This window comes from Bombina bombina, chromosome 2 (assembly GCF_027579735.1).
Source record: "Bombina bombina isolate aBomBom1 chromosome 2, aBomBom1.pri, whole genome shotgun sequence".
NCBI lineage: Eukaryota > Metazoa > Chordata > Amphibia > Anura > Bombinatoridae > Bombina > Bombina bombina.
In genome coordinates this window covers 347,313,640-347,331,394 of record NC_069500.1, presented here as the reverse complement: position 1 = coordinate 347,331,394, position 17,755 = coordinate 347,313,640, and the positions used below count along the sequence as shown (strand labels likewise).

At 37.3% G+C, this 17,755-nt stretch overlaps 1 protein-coding gene across 1 annotated transcript in view; it reads right to left on the bottom strand.

The window, feature by feature from the left end:
* The window catches only part of ALDH2 (aldehyde dehydrogenase 2 family member), a 291,434-nt gene that overhangs the window by 190,845 nt on the left and 82,834 nt on the right, over positions 1–17,755 (bottom strand). Inside the window, exons 3-4 of the mRNA XM_053699758.1 lie at positions 1,407–1,547; positions 914–993 (exon numbers count right to left, since the gene is read on the bottom strand). Coding sequence (XP_053555733.1) covers positions 914–993; positions 1,407–1,547 — 221 coding nt within the window. The remainder of the gene's footprint in view (positions 1–913; positions 994–1,406; positions 1,548–17,755) is intronic.

The window sequence follows — 17,755 nt, the reverse complement described above, 5'->3', positions numbered from 1 at the left end:
CTAGAAATAACAGTCTGTCTAGAAAAAAAATAGACTGAACATACCTTAATGCAGTTTAGCCTGCAAACTGTTCCCCCAACGGAAGTTTTCCTGTACTCTTCAGCCCTTGTGAGAACAGCAGTGGATCTTAGTTACAAAATGCTAAGATCATCATCCTCCTTGCAGAAATCTTCATCCCTTTTCTGCCAGAGTGTAAATGGTACACACCGGTACCATTTAAAATAACAAACTTTTGCTTGAGAAAATAAAAACTAACATTTTTGTCACCACACTCCCTTTGCCCTTCCTAGCAGTTAAGCAGGCAGAGAGAATGACTGGGGGTGGAGCTAAGGGAGGAGCTATATGGACAGCTCTGCTGTGGGTGCTCTCTCTGCCACTTCCTGTTGGGAAGGAGAATATCCCATAAGTATGGATGAATTCGTGGACTCAATACATCTTACAAGAGAAATGGTTTTCTTACCAATAAAAAAAAAAAGTTTCTTTGCCCTAGGAAAGCTGCGTGAATTTGTACCATTTCATGCACAATTTTTGCTTATGTCTGCCCTCACAATAGATTTTGGGGGTCAAAATCCCTCATTATATTCTCTCCTTTAATAGGTCCTTGCTGAAACAAAAAGGTTGGTATATATCGGAAGAGGCGGCACTATTCACACTTTTGGGTGAAGTATCCATTTACTCCAGATAACCTAAAGCCTATAAACCCACCAATACTAAATACTGGTCTACTAGATCTTGAAATATTTACTTATGTTTGTTTTCCTGAAGAAAATATCAGAACAATAAATACAATACACACATAAAAGTATTAAGACATAAGCACCAAGGCACTTTGTGTGATGCACTAATGTTCAAAACAACCAGGTTGCCTTAAAGTGTTGATCTGGTAATTTATTCATTTTATTTATGGACTTACCTCAAACACTTCAATACCAGATCTAGGTCCACTGCATATGATATGGCATAGGGTTTCCCGTTGTCCAAAGTCTCCAGGGACTATAAAGAGAAAAGCAAAATTTGATTTTAGTTTTATGGGTTTATTTTTCCCTTCTTAAAGATTATGTTTTTGGTTTTTTTTGGCACTAAGTCCACCTCAGACAAGAAATAAACCAACAACCACTTGCATGCAAACCCACCCCCTGCAAAACCAATCACGCGTGGGCGGCACCCCCCCCCCCCCACTTAAGAGATGGAGAACAGGGTAGGAAGCAGCGGTCTGATGACCGATACTCGATAAATTATGACTGCAGGTACGCTTGTGCGAACCTATAGTAAAAGGTGGAGAAAAGGGCTTGATAAAGCTAGCACTTTATATACATTCTACTACTAGGGGAGTGATTTTCAACGAGAATACCTCTTTATGTATATCTGACAGCATGTTTGCACACATTATCAGCTCCTTCACTCACCGCCAGGTGAGCTCTGTCCCTTTCAATGAGATCTGCCAGCCGATTCAGCAGAACACCCCTTTGAGAAGCATCCATTGTTCTCCATGGTGAGCCGAGTTTAAATGCTTCCCGTGCAGCTTTCACTGCTCTGTCCACATCAGCCTATAAAAAAAAAAAAAAAAAAAAAAAAAAGAGAAAAGGCTTCCCTGTTACAAATTAAACTACCAAACAAAAAATCTGAATGTAAAGATAACAGCATATTAGGAGTAATAATAAAAAACATAAAAAGGGATAATGCATTCAAAGAAACGATTAGTCTGAAAATAACATGCAGACTTTTTTTAAGTTTCATTAGTTATTTAAACAGTGACAAAAAAAAGTTTTAGTGTCTATAAAACAATGGGAGCTACCATGTTGTAATTTAGGTTACCTTCTCGGCTGTGGCCAATTATGGACAGTTATAAATAAGTCACCAGAGCGTGCAGCCAATGGCAGTGTGCAGAGTACCGGCACCTTTTCTTTTCTTTTTTTTTTTAAAAAAAAAAAAAAAAAAGGAGTATATATATATATATATATATATATATATATATATATATAACCGCTGCCTTCCAACAGTCTCTCTCAAAGGCTGTAAAAATAGATATATGTAGCAAGTAGAGTCGCTGACTCTTAGGGGTCTTCCGAGGCTACCTCTCTGTATTTCACAATTCTTCCAAACAAGCTGTGTCTGTTTGGAAACACTACACCAATGTGATATTCTCTAAACACATTGGCAGATCAGTGCAGTATACTCACAGAATTTCAGACTAACGGCTCCACAGGTGACTCCACAAAACGGTCAAGAAAGAGTAAAACAAATTTCTTTGATAGAAAATAGTTGTTTTTTTGGCTCAACCGTCTTTTTCAAGAGCTTTTAAAACTTAGTATGGCTTACAAAAAGTCATGCAATACCGCATCACAGGCAGCCTTAAAAATATACAATCGTGGACGGTATCTGATACCTCATTGGTTGAGGTCAGTCTAGGCCAAAAACTTTAATGATTCAGATAGAGCATGTAATTTTAAACAATTTTCCAATTTACTTTTATCACCAATTTTGCTTTGTTTTCTTGGTATTCTTAGTTGAAAGCTTAACCTAGGAGGTTCATATGCTAATTTCTTAGACCTTGAAGCCAACCTCTTTTCAGAATGCATTTTAAAAGTTTTTCACCACTAGAGGGTGCTAGTTCAGGTATTTCATAGATAACACTGTGCTTGTGCACGTGAAGTTATCTGGGAGCAGGCACTGATTGGCTAAACAGCAAGTCTGCAAACTGCCCCTTATTTCAGTTCTTTTGACAGAGGCTTAGATACAAGGTAATCAAAGAGGTTAAAAGTATATTATTATAACTGTGTTGGTTATGCAAAACTGGGGAATGGGTAATAAAGGGATTATCTATCTTTTAAAATAATAAAAATTCTGGTGTAGACTGTCCCTTTAAACCTAACATATCTAAAAATAAAGATCGAGTGAATAATAGTATATATTGTAATTTGTCTAAGTTAGAACATAAAATTCATACCTAAAACAATTTACTAAATGGCTAACCAATAAATGCATTATTTCAAAAAGAACCACCAATCTTGAACCGTTTTGTTTTTCAGTTCCCTTTCGAGTTGTCCTGTATGTTGGAGTTCTCAAACAGGTCCGTTTCTGTGTATTGTAATCACATGATGTAATTCATCCAATGAGTAAGACGGATAGTTTTCAGTTCATTAGGAATACATTCAAAATGAGTCCCGTATTAAACTAAACTAAACTAGAGTAATAGACGATCCCCAGAAGAAAAAGGAGCTGTGTGTCAAATTATTTATAACTAATTAAAACATACATCCACATTTCTTAATACTTAGAAAATATGACTGTCTGATTTGTGACAAAAATTAGCAGTTCATATACATCTTATCTGTTAAGGTTTGTATCAATTCCAGAGCAGATTTTTAACTTCGCTCTACACCAAAATTTCTTTTGGTACAATGATAAACATTATCTGCAGGCTTGCAGTACTGCCATGAGCACCAGGTTCGCACCGAGCTATGCCAATATCTATATGGATTTTTTTTGAAGATATTAAAATCTGGCATGGTGTTGAGTTTGGTGCGGACCTGGTGTCCTGGCATAGATATATCAATGAAGTGATATGTATTTGGAAAGGAGGAGAATCTAATCTTGGCCAATTTGTAGAAAAACTTAATATGTCCATTGTTTTGACTCCTGAATATAACAGCAACACAATCAATTTTTTAGACCTAACTTTATAATGTTAAAGATAATAAGATACACAGTAAAAACATTTTCAAAGAATGGGACAGTAATACATATATAAAGCACAACAGTTGCCATCATCCCAGCAGGCTGAAAGCAGTACCAAAAGGGTCAGTTTCTAAGAATTTGTAGAAACTGCAGCAATTTGGATGATTACGACAGTCAAATATGCTTAAACAAAGATTTTTGGAGAAGGTTTATAAAAATCACACATTAGAACAAGAGAGATTGGATGTAAGAGGGAGAGAACGATCCAACCTTCTGAGCCAAACAGAGAGATAACCCTTTGTCCAATTTTCCAAAATTTGTAAAATTTAATACTGAACATTTCACCATCAAAAAGATCGTAGAGAAACATTGGCACATACTTAAAGGACCAGTAAACACAGTAGATTTGCATAATCAGCAAATGCAAGATAACAAGACAATACAATAGCATTTACTCTGAATTTCAAATGAGTAGTAGATTCTTTTTTAACACATTTCAAAGTTATGTATATTTCCATTCCCCCTGTACCATGTGATAGCAATCAGCCAATCACAAATGCATATACGTATAGTCTGAGTTCTTGCACATGCTCAGTAGGAGCTGGTGACTCAAAAAAGTGTAAATATAAAAGACTGTGCACATTTTTTTTAATGGAAGTAAATTGGAAAGTTGTTAAAAATTACATGCTGTATCTGAATCATGAAAATGTAATAAAACCTGAGTGTCCCTTTAAAGATGATGAATTTTTGGGTCCTACTATGCCAACAAAACCTACAATAAATATTTAGAAAAGGCCACAATTTAAAACAAAAATTAGCACCCTCCATGATAAAAGGGATGGCACCCAAAAACCTATTCAAATAATTATTTGATAGGATTTTACACATGTGGGAGATGTAAGGGATGTAACTATACTAAAAGGATAAATAAAACCTTCCCCTCAGTAACTGGGAAGGTTTATGAATAAAAAAGTTCATCACATGCAAAACGAAAAATGTCATACCTGCTACAATGTGGGTGTAAAAGTCAGTACTTGGGTCAAACCTCAAGATTTCTAAAGACAAGGATACTGGAACATCTTAATAAAATAGATAAAGAACATGAGGACCATGGCATACCAGGACATTGCAACAGTTGTCAATTCTTTAAGAAAGAAAGTTTCTTGTGGCTGGGAATAGAGAAGGTTAAGACACATTGGAGAGGGGGGTCAAATATCCAAAGAGTTGGATCAAAGAGAACTCAAATGGGCACAGTGGGGTTTAAAACAAAGATACCAAAATTGCTGCTTTTGTGTAAATTTGTTTATTAAATTTAGAAACCGATATCATTATTAAAATTAAAGTTGAATCTCTCCTATACACAGTTTGTAATGTCTATGGACCTAATAAAGTGGATATATCTTTTTGGGAGGCTTTGAAGCTGAAGTTGTTTGAATATGTGGACACAAATATGGTGGTAGCAGGAGACTTTAACATGGTCTTTAATAATATTGACAGACTTCAGACTACAAAACAAAGAATTCCCAGGGTCTCTCAAAAAGCAGCTAAGATTCTTAAATCACTCTGTAGAGTTCTTAAGATAAGAGATATTTGGAGACATCTATACCCTAATTCTAGAGCGTTTACATATGAGTCCAAACAATACAGGTCATATTCTCGTATTGACTTTTTTTTGGGTTCGGATAGTCTGTTCAGAAGTGAGATAAAAACGCAAATAGGGGACTTCACCATTTCAGACCATGCCCCTATATTTCTGGAGTGTGGAACTGATAATAACACACATCAGACAACTAGAGGCTATTCTTTCCCGCGATACTTATATAACTATGCTAATTTTAGGAAGTACATTACAGATAGATGGCATGAGTATGTAATACAAAATTCTGCATATAGCTGTAAACCAGAGATTTTTTGGGAAACAGCCAAAGCTGTGATAAGAGGAGAAATAAAAAATTATATGTCTAGACTTAGGGCAAGAACGCGTCTGAGGGAAATAGAACTCTCCAATTGTCTCAGGAATGCATATAATGCCTATATAATGGCTCCCACATCGATCAACTGGCAGAAATATACTAGAGCGAAACAGGAGTGGGACTCAGTCAGTTTGCAAAAAGCAACTCGTCAAGATTTACTACAAAGATCTACTTATCATAGATATGGAAGTAAAATTGGTAAGCTATTAGCTAATTGCGTCAAAGTCTGTAAATCTCAGAAAATCATTAAGTCTGTTATAGTAGATGGCACTCGAGTTACGGAAGCAGAAGCAATCAAAAAAGGCTTTAACTTTTTCAAAAAATTGTACGCTGCCCCACAGATAGATAGTCAAAATAAAGACGGGTTCTGGGGAAAAATTTCTCTGCCAAAACTAACTACAGATGACGTAGATAATTTGAATTTACCTATCACTTCGACAGAAATTGGTCAAGCAGTAGATAGATTGAAACTGGACAAAGCTGCAGGCCCAGATATGTTACCAGCCGAATTTTATAAAATTCTTAGGGAAGAGATAAACGCCCCACTGGTAAAGTTATTTAGGCCTAGATTTAGAGTTCGGCGGTAGCCGTCAAAACCAGCGTTAGAGGCTCCTAACGCTGGTTTTGGGCGCCCGCTGGTATTTGGAGTCAGTGATTAAAGGGTCTAACGCTCACTTTTCAGCCGCGACTTTTCCATACCGCAGATCCCCCTACGCCATTTGCGTAGCCTATCTTTTCAATGGGATCTTTCTAACGCTGGTATTTAGAGTCGTTTCTGCAGTGAGCGTTAGAGCTCTAACGACAAGATTCCAGCCGCCTGAAAATAGCAGGAGTTAAGAGCTTTCTGGCTAACGCCGGTTCATAAAGCTCTTAACTACTGTACCCTAAAGTACACTAACACCCATAAACTACCTATGTACCCCTAAACCGAGCTCCCCCCACATCGCCGCCACTCGATTAAAATTTTTAACCCCTAATCTGCCGACCGCCACCTAAGTTATACTTATGTACCCCTAATCTGCTGCCCCTAACCCCGCCGACCCCTGTATTATATTTATTAACCCCTAACCTGCCCCCCACAACGTCGCCGCAAGCTACTTAAAATAATTAACCCCTAATCCACCGACCGCAAATCGCCGCCACCTACGTTATCCCTATGTACCCCTAATCTGCTACCCCTAACACCGCCGACCCCTATATTATATTTATTAACCCCTAATCTGCCCCCCTCAACGTCGCCGACACCTGCCTACACTTATTAACCCCTAATCTGCCGAGCGGACCTGAGCGCTACTATAATAAAGTTATTAACCCCTAACCCGCCTCACTAACCCTATCATAAATAGTATTAACCCCTAATCTGCCCTCCCTAACATCGCCGACACCTAACTTCAATTATTAACCCCTAAACTTCCGATCGGAGCTCACCGCTATTCTAATAAATGGATTAACCCCTAAAGCTAAGTCTAACCCTAACACTAACACCCCCCTAAATTAAATATAATTTTTATCTAACGAAATAAATTAACTCTTATTAAATAACTTATTCCTATTTAAAGCTAAATACTTACCTGTAAAATAAATCCTAATATAGCTACAATATAAATTATAATTATATTATAGCTATTTTAGGATTAATATTTATTTTACAGGCAACTTTGTAATTATTTTAACCAGGTACAATAGCTATTAAATAGTTAAGAACTATTTAATAGTTACCTAGTTAAAATAATAACAAATTTACCTGTAAAATAAATCCTACCCTAAGATATAATTAAACCTAACACTACCCTATCAATAAAATAATTAAATAAACTACCTACAATTACCTACAATTAACCTAACACTACACTATCAATAAATTAATTAAACACAATTGCTACAAATAAATACAATTAAATAAACTAGCTAAAGTACAAAAAATAAAAAAGAACTAAGTTACAGAAAATAAAAAAATATTTACAAACATAATAAAAATATTACAACAATTTTAAACTAATTACACCTACTCTAAGCCCCCTAATAAAATAACAAAGACCCCCAAAATAAAAAATTCCCTACCCTATTCTAAATTAAAAAAGTTACAAGCTCTTTTACCTTACCAGCCCTGAACAGGGCCCTTTGCGGGGCATGCCCCAAGAATTTCAGCTCTTTTGCCTGTAAAAAAAAACATACAATACCCCCCCCCCAACATTACAACCCACCACCCACATACCCCTAATCTAACCCAAACCCCCCTTAAATAAACCTAACACTAATCCTTTGAAGATCTTCCTACCTTGTCTTCACCATCCAGGTATCACCGATCCGTCCTGGCTCCAAGATCTTCATCCAACCCAAGCGGGGGTTGGCGATCCATAATCCGGTGCTCCAAAGTCTTCCTCCTATCCGGCAAGAAGAGGACATCCGGACCGGCAAACATCTTCTCCAAGCGGCATCTTCGATCTTCTTCCATCCGGTGCGGAGCGGGTCCATCTTGAAGCAGGCGACGCGGATCCATCCTCTTCTTCCGATGTCTCCCGACTAATGACTGTTCCTTTAAGGGACGTCATCCAAGATGGCGTCCCTCGAATTCCGATTGGCTGATAGGATTCTATCAGCCAATCGGAATTAAGGTAGGAATTTTCTGATTGGCTGATGGAATCAGCCAATCAGAATCAAGTTCAATCCGATTGGCTGATCCAATCAGATTGAGCTCGCATTCTATTGGCTGTTCCGATCAGCCAATAGAATGCGAGCTCAATCTGATTGGATCGGCCAATCGGATTGAACTAGATTCTGATTGGCTGATTCCATCAGCCAATCAGAAAATTCCTACCTTAATTCCGATTGGCTGATAGAATCCTATCAGCCAATCGGAATTCGAGGGACGCCATCTTGGATGACGTCCCTTAAAGGAACAGTCATTAGTCGGGAGACATCGGAAAATGTCTATTTAACTTAGGGGGGTGTTAGTGTTAGGGTTAGACTTAGCTTTAGGGGTTAATCCATTTATTAGAATAGCGGTGAGCTCCGATCGGAAGTTTAGGGGTTAATAATTGAAGTTAGGTGTCGGCGATGTTAGGGAGGGCAGATTAGGGGTTAATACTATTTATGATAGGTTAGTGAGGCGGATTAGGGGTTAATAACTTTATTATAGTAGCGCTCAGGTCCGCTCGGCAGATTAGGGGTTAATAAGTGTAGGTAGGTGTCGGCGACGTTGTGGGGGGCAGATTAGGGGTTAATAAATATAACATAGGGGTCGGCGATGTTAGGGCAGCAGATTAGGGGTACATAGGGATAACGTAGGTTGCGGCGGTTTACGGAGCGGCAGATTAGGGGTTAAAAAAAATATGCAGGGGTCAGCGATAGCGGGGGCGGCAGATTAGGGGTTAATAAGTGTAAGGTTAGGGGTGTTTAGACTCGGGGTACATGTTAGGGTGTTAGGTGCAGACGTAGGAAGTGTTTCCCCATAGGAATCAATGGGGCTGCGTTAGGAGCTGAACGCTGCTTTTTTGCAGGTGTTAGGTTTTTTTTCAGCTCAAACAGTCCCATTGTTTCCTATGGGAGAATCGTGCACGAGCACGTTTTTGAGGCCGGCCGCGTCCGTAAGCAACTCTGGTATCGAAAGTTGCATTTGCGGTAAAAATGCTCTACGCTCCTTTTTTGGAGCCTAACGCAGCATTTGTTTTAACTCTCGATACCAGAGTTAAATTTATGGTGCGGCCAGAAAAAAGCCAGCGGAGCGTTAACAGCCCTTTTACCGCCGAACTCCAAATCTAGGCCTTAATGAGTATCTTTGTAATGGTGGGGTCCCCTCCTCCTATTTTGTAGCATCCAGAATTGTACTCGTTCCAAAAAAAGATAAAGATCCAGAAGTACTGGACTCATATCGTCCCATTTCACTGCTTAACGCTGACTATAAAATCTATACAGCAATTCTAGCAAATAGACTTAAGGGAATTCTCGGCTCTTTGATACATGTGGACCAGGTCGGCTTTATGTTACATCGGAATCCAACGGCCAGCATTCGTAAAATTTTACTTCTTCTAGACTTCTTTCGGCCAGAATGCGTGAATAGGCGAGTAATGCCAGCGATCCTTTCGTTAGATGCCCAGAAGGCATTTGATTCGATTACATGGGACCATCTTTTTTTTACTATGCGACAATTTGGTTTCAGTGGTAACTATTTAAACTGTATCAAAGCTTTATATACTAATGCTTCTGCAGTGTTGCTGGTGAATGGCATACCTACAGAAACTTTTCATATTCTGACAGGTACAAGACAAGGCTGCCCGATTTCACCCCTTCTTTTCAATCTTGCAATTGAACCACTGGCAATTATGTTAAAAAAACATCTAGAAGGAATTCGGTTAGGTGATAAATATCTTAAATTATTACTATACGCAGATGATTTACTACTATTCCTTAATAATCCTGAATCTGAGATCCCTACCCTAATGGAAATAATTAATACATTTGGAACATTTTCGGGATATAAAATAAATGCAGCAAAATCAGACTTACTGTGGTTAACAAAATCTGCTAGTAGTGATTAAACCCCACCTTTCAAAGTTGCGGATTCACATATTACGTATTTAGGTATTAAGATCAGCACCGACCCGGCAGAGTGGTACTCTCTGAATTTTACCCCACTGCTAAATAAAATACAGATAGAGCTCAGAAATTGGGCAAAATTTCCTTTGTCATTAACAGCAAAAATTAATTTGATAAAAATTATCTTACCTAAATTGATGTATTTAATGCAAAATATCCCAATCCCAATGACAAAATCTGATCTTAAGCACTTAAATAGTTCTATCAGACTGTTTATTTGGGGTAGTGGTAAAAAGCGTATAGCTTTACAGAAGATGTCACAGTTAAGACAGTACGGGGGCCTAGCGCTACCAAATTTTTGTACCTACAATAAAATATGTTTGGCAAAAGTAGCTATGGACTGGCTTACTGGGGGAAACTATGTGGCGTCATTAGAAATAGAACAAAAATTAGTCTTGCCATATAACCTACAGGCATTACTACACTGCCCGATTAAGAAACTACCACGCATGGTCAAAAATAAACCTACTTTGTTTCATATCATTAAAGCCTGGCAGGGTATTAAGACTAGTATGAACGATAATCCGCTGATTTCGAATTTAGTTCCTATTTCTGGGAATCCTTGCTTCCCATCAGGAATCAAGAGTTTAATGTTCAATAAATGGGCTATACTAGGACTCAAATATTTATCTCAGTTTAGGGACCCAGAAACTACCCGGGTGTACACATTCACAGCGCTTAGAGACCAGTTCCAACTTAACAATACAGAATTTTACGCTTATTTACAAGTCCGGCACTGGTATAATGAAACCATTAAAAATTGCACTAAGGAATGGGTACACCCGAGTATTAAAATGGGGCTCGCTCTTTTTAAGGCGGGTAAACGCTCAATTAGTTACTGGTACCGGATGGTACAAACGGAGGCCGGTGAAATAAATATATTAGAGATATCTGCAAAATGGGCTACAGATATCCAAAACATGGAGCCATACAAAATAAAACAGAGTATAATTGTGGCAGAACATGCAACTCTTTCAGCATCATGGCGAGAATCACAGTTTAAAATTGTGAATCGCATGTATATACCACCGGCTAGCTTAAACAGATGGTACAGGAATGCTTCAAATCTGTGCCCCCGATGCAGTTCCATCAATGCCGACCTGGTCCACATGTTCTGGAGCTGTCCCAAGATCCAGCAATTTTGGCAGCGAGTACAGTTCTGGCTGAACAGATTATTGAATATACAGATACTAATAGAACTACAGCATATTTTCTTTCTGATTAATTTGAGAGATCTTGGGGAATATGTCTCCAATATTGATTTCATTAATACAGTAATCTTGGGAGGCAGATATCTTATTCTAAAAAATTGGAAAGCCACAAGGGAACCTACAATTAATAATTTAACTTTCCTACTCCATTCACAATATCAAATAGAACAAATTGATAGTCTTAATCAGGGAACTAATTACCAACATAAATTTGAACATAAATGGCTTGAATTTATCAGGAGATACAGAAATAATATATAAACACAATCGAAATTTTCCCTTTACTAAAATTTTTTTTTTTTTTTTTTCCTTCTCCTCTTCCCCCCTGAGCATCGTGTCCTAACCCCCCCTCTCTTATTAAGGATGGTTTATAGAACATGGTATAGTATAGGTAAGATTAGTGAAACGTTAAAATAATCTTTGGTAGTAAATTTAGTTTAAATATATAAGAACTCTTATTTTTTCAATGCCTTCAGAATATAATGCCTAGAAAATGTTGAGGTTCGTTTCTTTTTCATCAAGTATGTGTTCTACATGAATAGAACTAATATTATAGTGTTAAGCTAACTATATGATAGGAGACAAGGATGATAATGTTCTGTAAGTTATTATTATGTTTATGTGGAAACAACATGTTTATTCTGTTTACGTTTTGCGAACCACAAACAATAAAAACAAAATGTTAAAAAAAAAAAAAAAAAATTTAGAAACCGATAAGACAAAAATGACAATATAAGTTTTTGTTTTCTATACAAAATTGAGGAATTTGGATTTATAACATTGGCCAAAATGCCGTTTAAACGAGGTTAAAAAATCTGCTGTGGAATTGATACAAACATTAACAGATAAGATATATATATGAACTGCTAATTTTTGACACAAATCAGACAGTCATATTTTCAATATGGATCCATTTAACAGACCCTTTTGTTGATTATTATAATATTGATTTGGAAAGTATGCCTAGTAAGGGTTAATACCGTAATAGTTGAAAATAGAAAAAGATAAATAAATAGAGATTCAATAAAGTTGTCTCATTTTTTTTCTTTTATTTGTTAATTCAAAGATTTGATATCTTTAGAGATGTGTTTATATAGAACAGCAGACTCAAAAACAACTCTGTCAATCTTTTGAAAAGATTTTTTTAAGTATTAAGAAATGTGGATGTATGTTTTCATTAGTTATATAATTTGACACATCTTTTTCGGCTATTACTCTAGTTCAATACGGGACTCATTTTGAATGTATTCCTAATGAACTGAAAACTATCCGTTTTACCCATTGGATGAATTACATCATGTGATTACGATACACAGAAACTGACCTGTTTGAGAACTCCAACATACAGGACAACTCTAAAGGGAACTGAAAAACAAAAAACGGGTCAAGATTACAATATATATACGATTATTAACTCGATCTTTATTTTTAGATGTGTTAGGTTTAAGATAGTAATTTTATACTGTGTTTTTATAATTTTTTATTATTGCGTGTAAATCTGACCTCAACCAATGAGGTATCAGATACCGTCCAGGATTGTATAATTAAGGCCGCCTGCGATGCGGTATTGCATACGACTTTTTGTAAAGCCATACTAAGTTTTAACAGCTCTTGAAAAAGACGGTTGACCCAAATAAACAACAATTTTCTATCAAAGAAATGTTTCCTCTTTCCTGACTGTTTTGTGGAATCACCTGTGCAGCCATTAGTCTGAAATTATTCTGTGAGTATACTGCACTGATCTGCCAAGGTGTTTAGAGAATATCACATTGGTGTAGTGTTTTCAAACAGATACAGCTCGTTTGGAAGAATTGTGAAATACAGAGAGGAAGCCTCTGAAGACTCCTAAGAATCAGCGCCTCTACTTGCTTGTATCGATTTTACAGCCTTTGAGAGAGAATGTTGGAAGGCAGCGGTTCTAACCAGAGGGGAGTACTTATCGGTATTGTATAATACATACATACAGTGGATATAAAAAGTCTACACACCCCTGTTAAAATGTCAGGTTTCTGTTATGTAAAAAAAGAGACAAAGAAATCATTTCAGAACTTTTTCCACCTTTAATGTGACCTATAAACTGTACAACTTGATTGAAAACCAAAGAAACTTCTAGGTGGAGGGAAGTAAAAATAAAAAACTAAAATATGGTTGCATAACTGGGGATGTCGCCGTGTTTAGAATTGAGCAATCACATTCAAAATCATGTTAAATAGGAGTCAGTACACACCTGCCATCATGTAAAATGCCTCTGATTAACCCCAAATAAAGTTCAGCTGTTCTAGTAGGTCTTTCCTGACATTTTCTTAGTCGCAACCTATAGCAAAAGCCATGGTTTGCAGAGAGCTTCCAAAGCATCAGAGGGATCTCATTGTTAAAAAGGTATCAGTCAGGAGAATAGTACAAAATAATTTCCAAGGCATTAGATATACCATGGAACACAGTGAAGACAGTCATCAAGTGGAGAAAACATGGCGCAACAGTGACATTACCAGGAACTGGATGTCCCTCCAAAATTGATGAAAAGACTAGAAGAAAACTGGTCTGGGAGGCTGCAGCACCATTAAAGGAGGTGCAGGAATATCTGGCAAGTACTGGCTGTGTGGTGCATGTGACAACAATCGCCCGTATTCTTCATATGTCTGGGCTATGGGGTAGAGTGGCAAGACGGAAGCCTTTGCCTATGAAAAAAAAACATCCAAGCCCAGATAAATTTTGCAAAAACACATCTGAAGTCTCCCAAAAGCATGTCGCAAAAGGTGTTCTGGTTTGATGAAACCAAGATTAAACATTTGGCCATAATTCCAAAAGATATGTTTGGTGCAAAAACAACACTGCATATAACCAAAAGAACACCATACTCACAGTGAAGCATTTTGGTGGCAGCATCATGCTTTGGGTCTGTTTTTCTTCAGCTGGAACTGGGGCCTTAGTCAAGGTAGAGGGAATTATGAACAGTTCCAAATACCAGACAATATTGGCACAAAACCTTCAGGCTTCTGGTAGAAAGCTGAACATGAAGAGGAACTTCATCTTTCAGCATGACAATGACCCAAAGCATACATCTAAATCAAAGGAATGGCTTCACCATAAGAAGATTAAAGTTTTGGAATGGTCCAGTCAGAGACCAGACATGAATCCAATTGAAAATCTGTGGGGTGATCTTAAGTGGGCTGTGCACAAGAGATGCCCTCACAATCTGACAGATTTGGAGTGTTTTTGCAAAGAAGAGTGAGCAAATCTTGCCAAGTCAAGATGCGCCATGCTGAAAAACTCATACCCAAAAAGAATGAGTGCTGTAATAAAGTCAAAGGGTGCTTCAACAAAGTATTAGTTTATGGGTGTGCACACTTATGCAACCATATTTTAGTTTTTTATTTCTACTTCCCTCCCCCTAAAAGATTTTAGTTTGTTTTGCAATCAAGTTGTGCAGTTTATATGTCACATTAAAAAGGTATAAAAAGTTCAGAAATTATTTATCTTTGTCTCATTTTTTTTACATCACAGAAACATGACTTTTAACAGGGGTGTGAAGACTTTTTATATCAAATATATACATACATACATACCGCAATGAAAGAAACTTGCACTCGCTGGTACTTTGTCACAGTAAAGATTGTTGAAATGTGGCAATGTATTGTTTTCAGGGAAAATATATCCCCTTCCTCAGACCTACATACATACACACATTTCATATTACCATCTCAAAGTGTTTAATGTCCCTTTATTAATGTAGCAATTTACAACATATATACATACAAAAAGAATAGATGTGCAGTATTCAAAGAACCAGAAAAAAAATAAAAATGATAGAGCTAGCCTCTGACGAAGGGGGATTGGACCTGCAAAACGCGTAAGGCCACTCCCACTTACCGTCACATCTCAGTGTTTGTTAGCACTGTTTTTAGGAGTTATTATATTCTTTATTTGCTGGCATACTCTTTTGCCTATTGCCCTATGGGTCCCTTGTTGTCTAGACAACTGTGGGTATCAGACAGTGATTTCTGCTCTCACAGCAGCACTTGCTAGCCACTAGGAGGATAGAGCGAACTGTGGAAAGGGACTGGAAGTACTTTCACATCTGGATAGTCCGTTGTATATTGGGAAAGACTGACTGGACACCGGGACTATTTATATGATGAACGTTTGTAGTGTACCTTGACTCTGAGCGAGGCTCTCTCTTGTGAGTGCATTGTGTTTATTAAATTTTATAACGAAATCTACATGTCTACTCTAAGATTTGCCCCTGGTGTGGCGCTTCTTCACCTCTTGTTTTCACAGCTCTTTTATCCACCCACTCCAGTGTGAAGGATCTATAGAATCTTACCTCCGGGACGGCGCTATAGAAGTTGGTGTACCTGAACTCAGCGCTTCTTAACGAACACCCTCGGGAGAGTGTGTGTTCACCTATTCTCACATGAGTTAGTTTAGTCACTGATTTTACAAAACTGGAAGCAACAATTAACACATTTTCTTTAGTCATTTTAAAATTAAATTGATAAATGTATGATTTAGTAATTGTTTCTCTACCTTTGCAGAAATTAATACAAGATTAAAGACTGTTAACATTAGAGGGAGATAGATTATATATATATATATATATATATATATATATATATATATATATATATATATATATATATATATATATATATATATATATATATATATATATATATATATATATATAATGCGATTTTTAGCCCCGCCTCCTAGGACGTACAGGAGGGCTGGCTGTAACTGCTTATTGCACGCAGGCTTCTGTAGGGAAAGGAGGGGGTGAGGGAGTAGAGAGGCTATGCAGGAGCTGCGCTATGGAGGAATTTGCCGGTTTACCTCAGCTCTGATTGCAGCAGTCACAGCTGCCTACCTACACAGGTAAAATAAAAAGGCAGCACTCTCTGTATCAAAAAAAAAAAAAAAATATAAGTTTAATCCAACATACTCAAAAGGCATACATAGACACAAAACATGAGGAAAAAAGGTGGCGTGTCCTTAGGCGTTTCATGCCGTGAGGCACTTAGTCATAGGATGACAGGTAAGTATAGACTCAATAGTTATATACCTTAAAACCTCCAATCACGACAGTTTGGGTATTCGTCATATCAATGTAGATAAACATGTTTTGTAGATTACTTGTTGTAACCATATAAGAGTGTTGTGCCCATTAGCGTTACTTTGTACTTTTAGATACTGCTCTGATTTGAATACAATTCAGCATTGCCTTTTTCCATATGCTGAAAATTTTTGTCGATTATCCTTTCCTCTGTTTTTAATTCACATGTGTTTGTATACACCGTCACTCCCAAGAACGAATTCTGTGTCGTGATTGGAGGTGTTAAGGTATATAACTATTGAGTCTATACTTACCTGTCAGCCTATGACTAAGTGCCGCACGGCACGAAACGCGTAAGAACACGCGCCCTTTTTTCCTCATGTTGTGTGTCTGCCTTTGAGTAAGTTGGATTAAACATCCTTTCTTTGAATACAGAGAGTGCTGCCTTTTCTTTCCGCATCCAGTGTTGGGATTGGCTCAGTCCTTTTTTCTAGGCTTGCACCTCCTGCTTCTACAAGTGGATGTATTGGTCACATTCTTAATGACGTTCGTGACCAGAGGCTTGTCTTTATCTACGGCGTATTTCCTGGAGCCACGGTCCCTTCTTACTTGCATCACAGGTAAAATAAAGCCCGTTTACATAGAAAAAAATGAAGCCTCTTCTTTTAAAAGAAAGTAATTGACGCAAACAGTTCAGAAAGTGCACCACGGAAAATAGCTCAGACAGTGAAGTACAAGTGCATTTTTACTCTACTGTCTGATCTTTTTTCCATGGTGCACATTCTGAAATGTTTTTAAACCCTTCAACAAGATTTTCTTTTATAGAAGAGGCTTCATTTTTGAAAGATATATTTTTTTCTGATGTATGGGAAGTTCAAATGTTAATCTTACCACAGTTAGAATGACTGCCCAAGTAAAGAAGACAATGTTGTGTCAGAAGACTTAAAAACTGGCTAGTGGCTACAATGTAACTACAGCACAGGCAGCTAATTTTATATTAGTTATTTTGTGGTTTGTATTTTTATGCTCCAAGAGTGTATTGGACATTGAGAAACATGTACATTAAGATTCTGTAGTGGTAAATAATTATTTTATTGAAAATTAAGGTGTTAGTCATTTATAAGAAAAATCACCATTAAAATACATACATACTGTACATACATACACACCTCTCAGCCAAAACTATATGGATTTTTATTTTTAGTTCAAAACAGATTATCTAGCTCCATCTGCTGTTTTGTTGT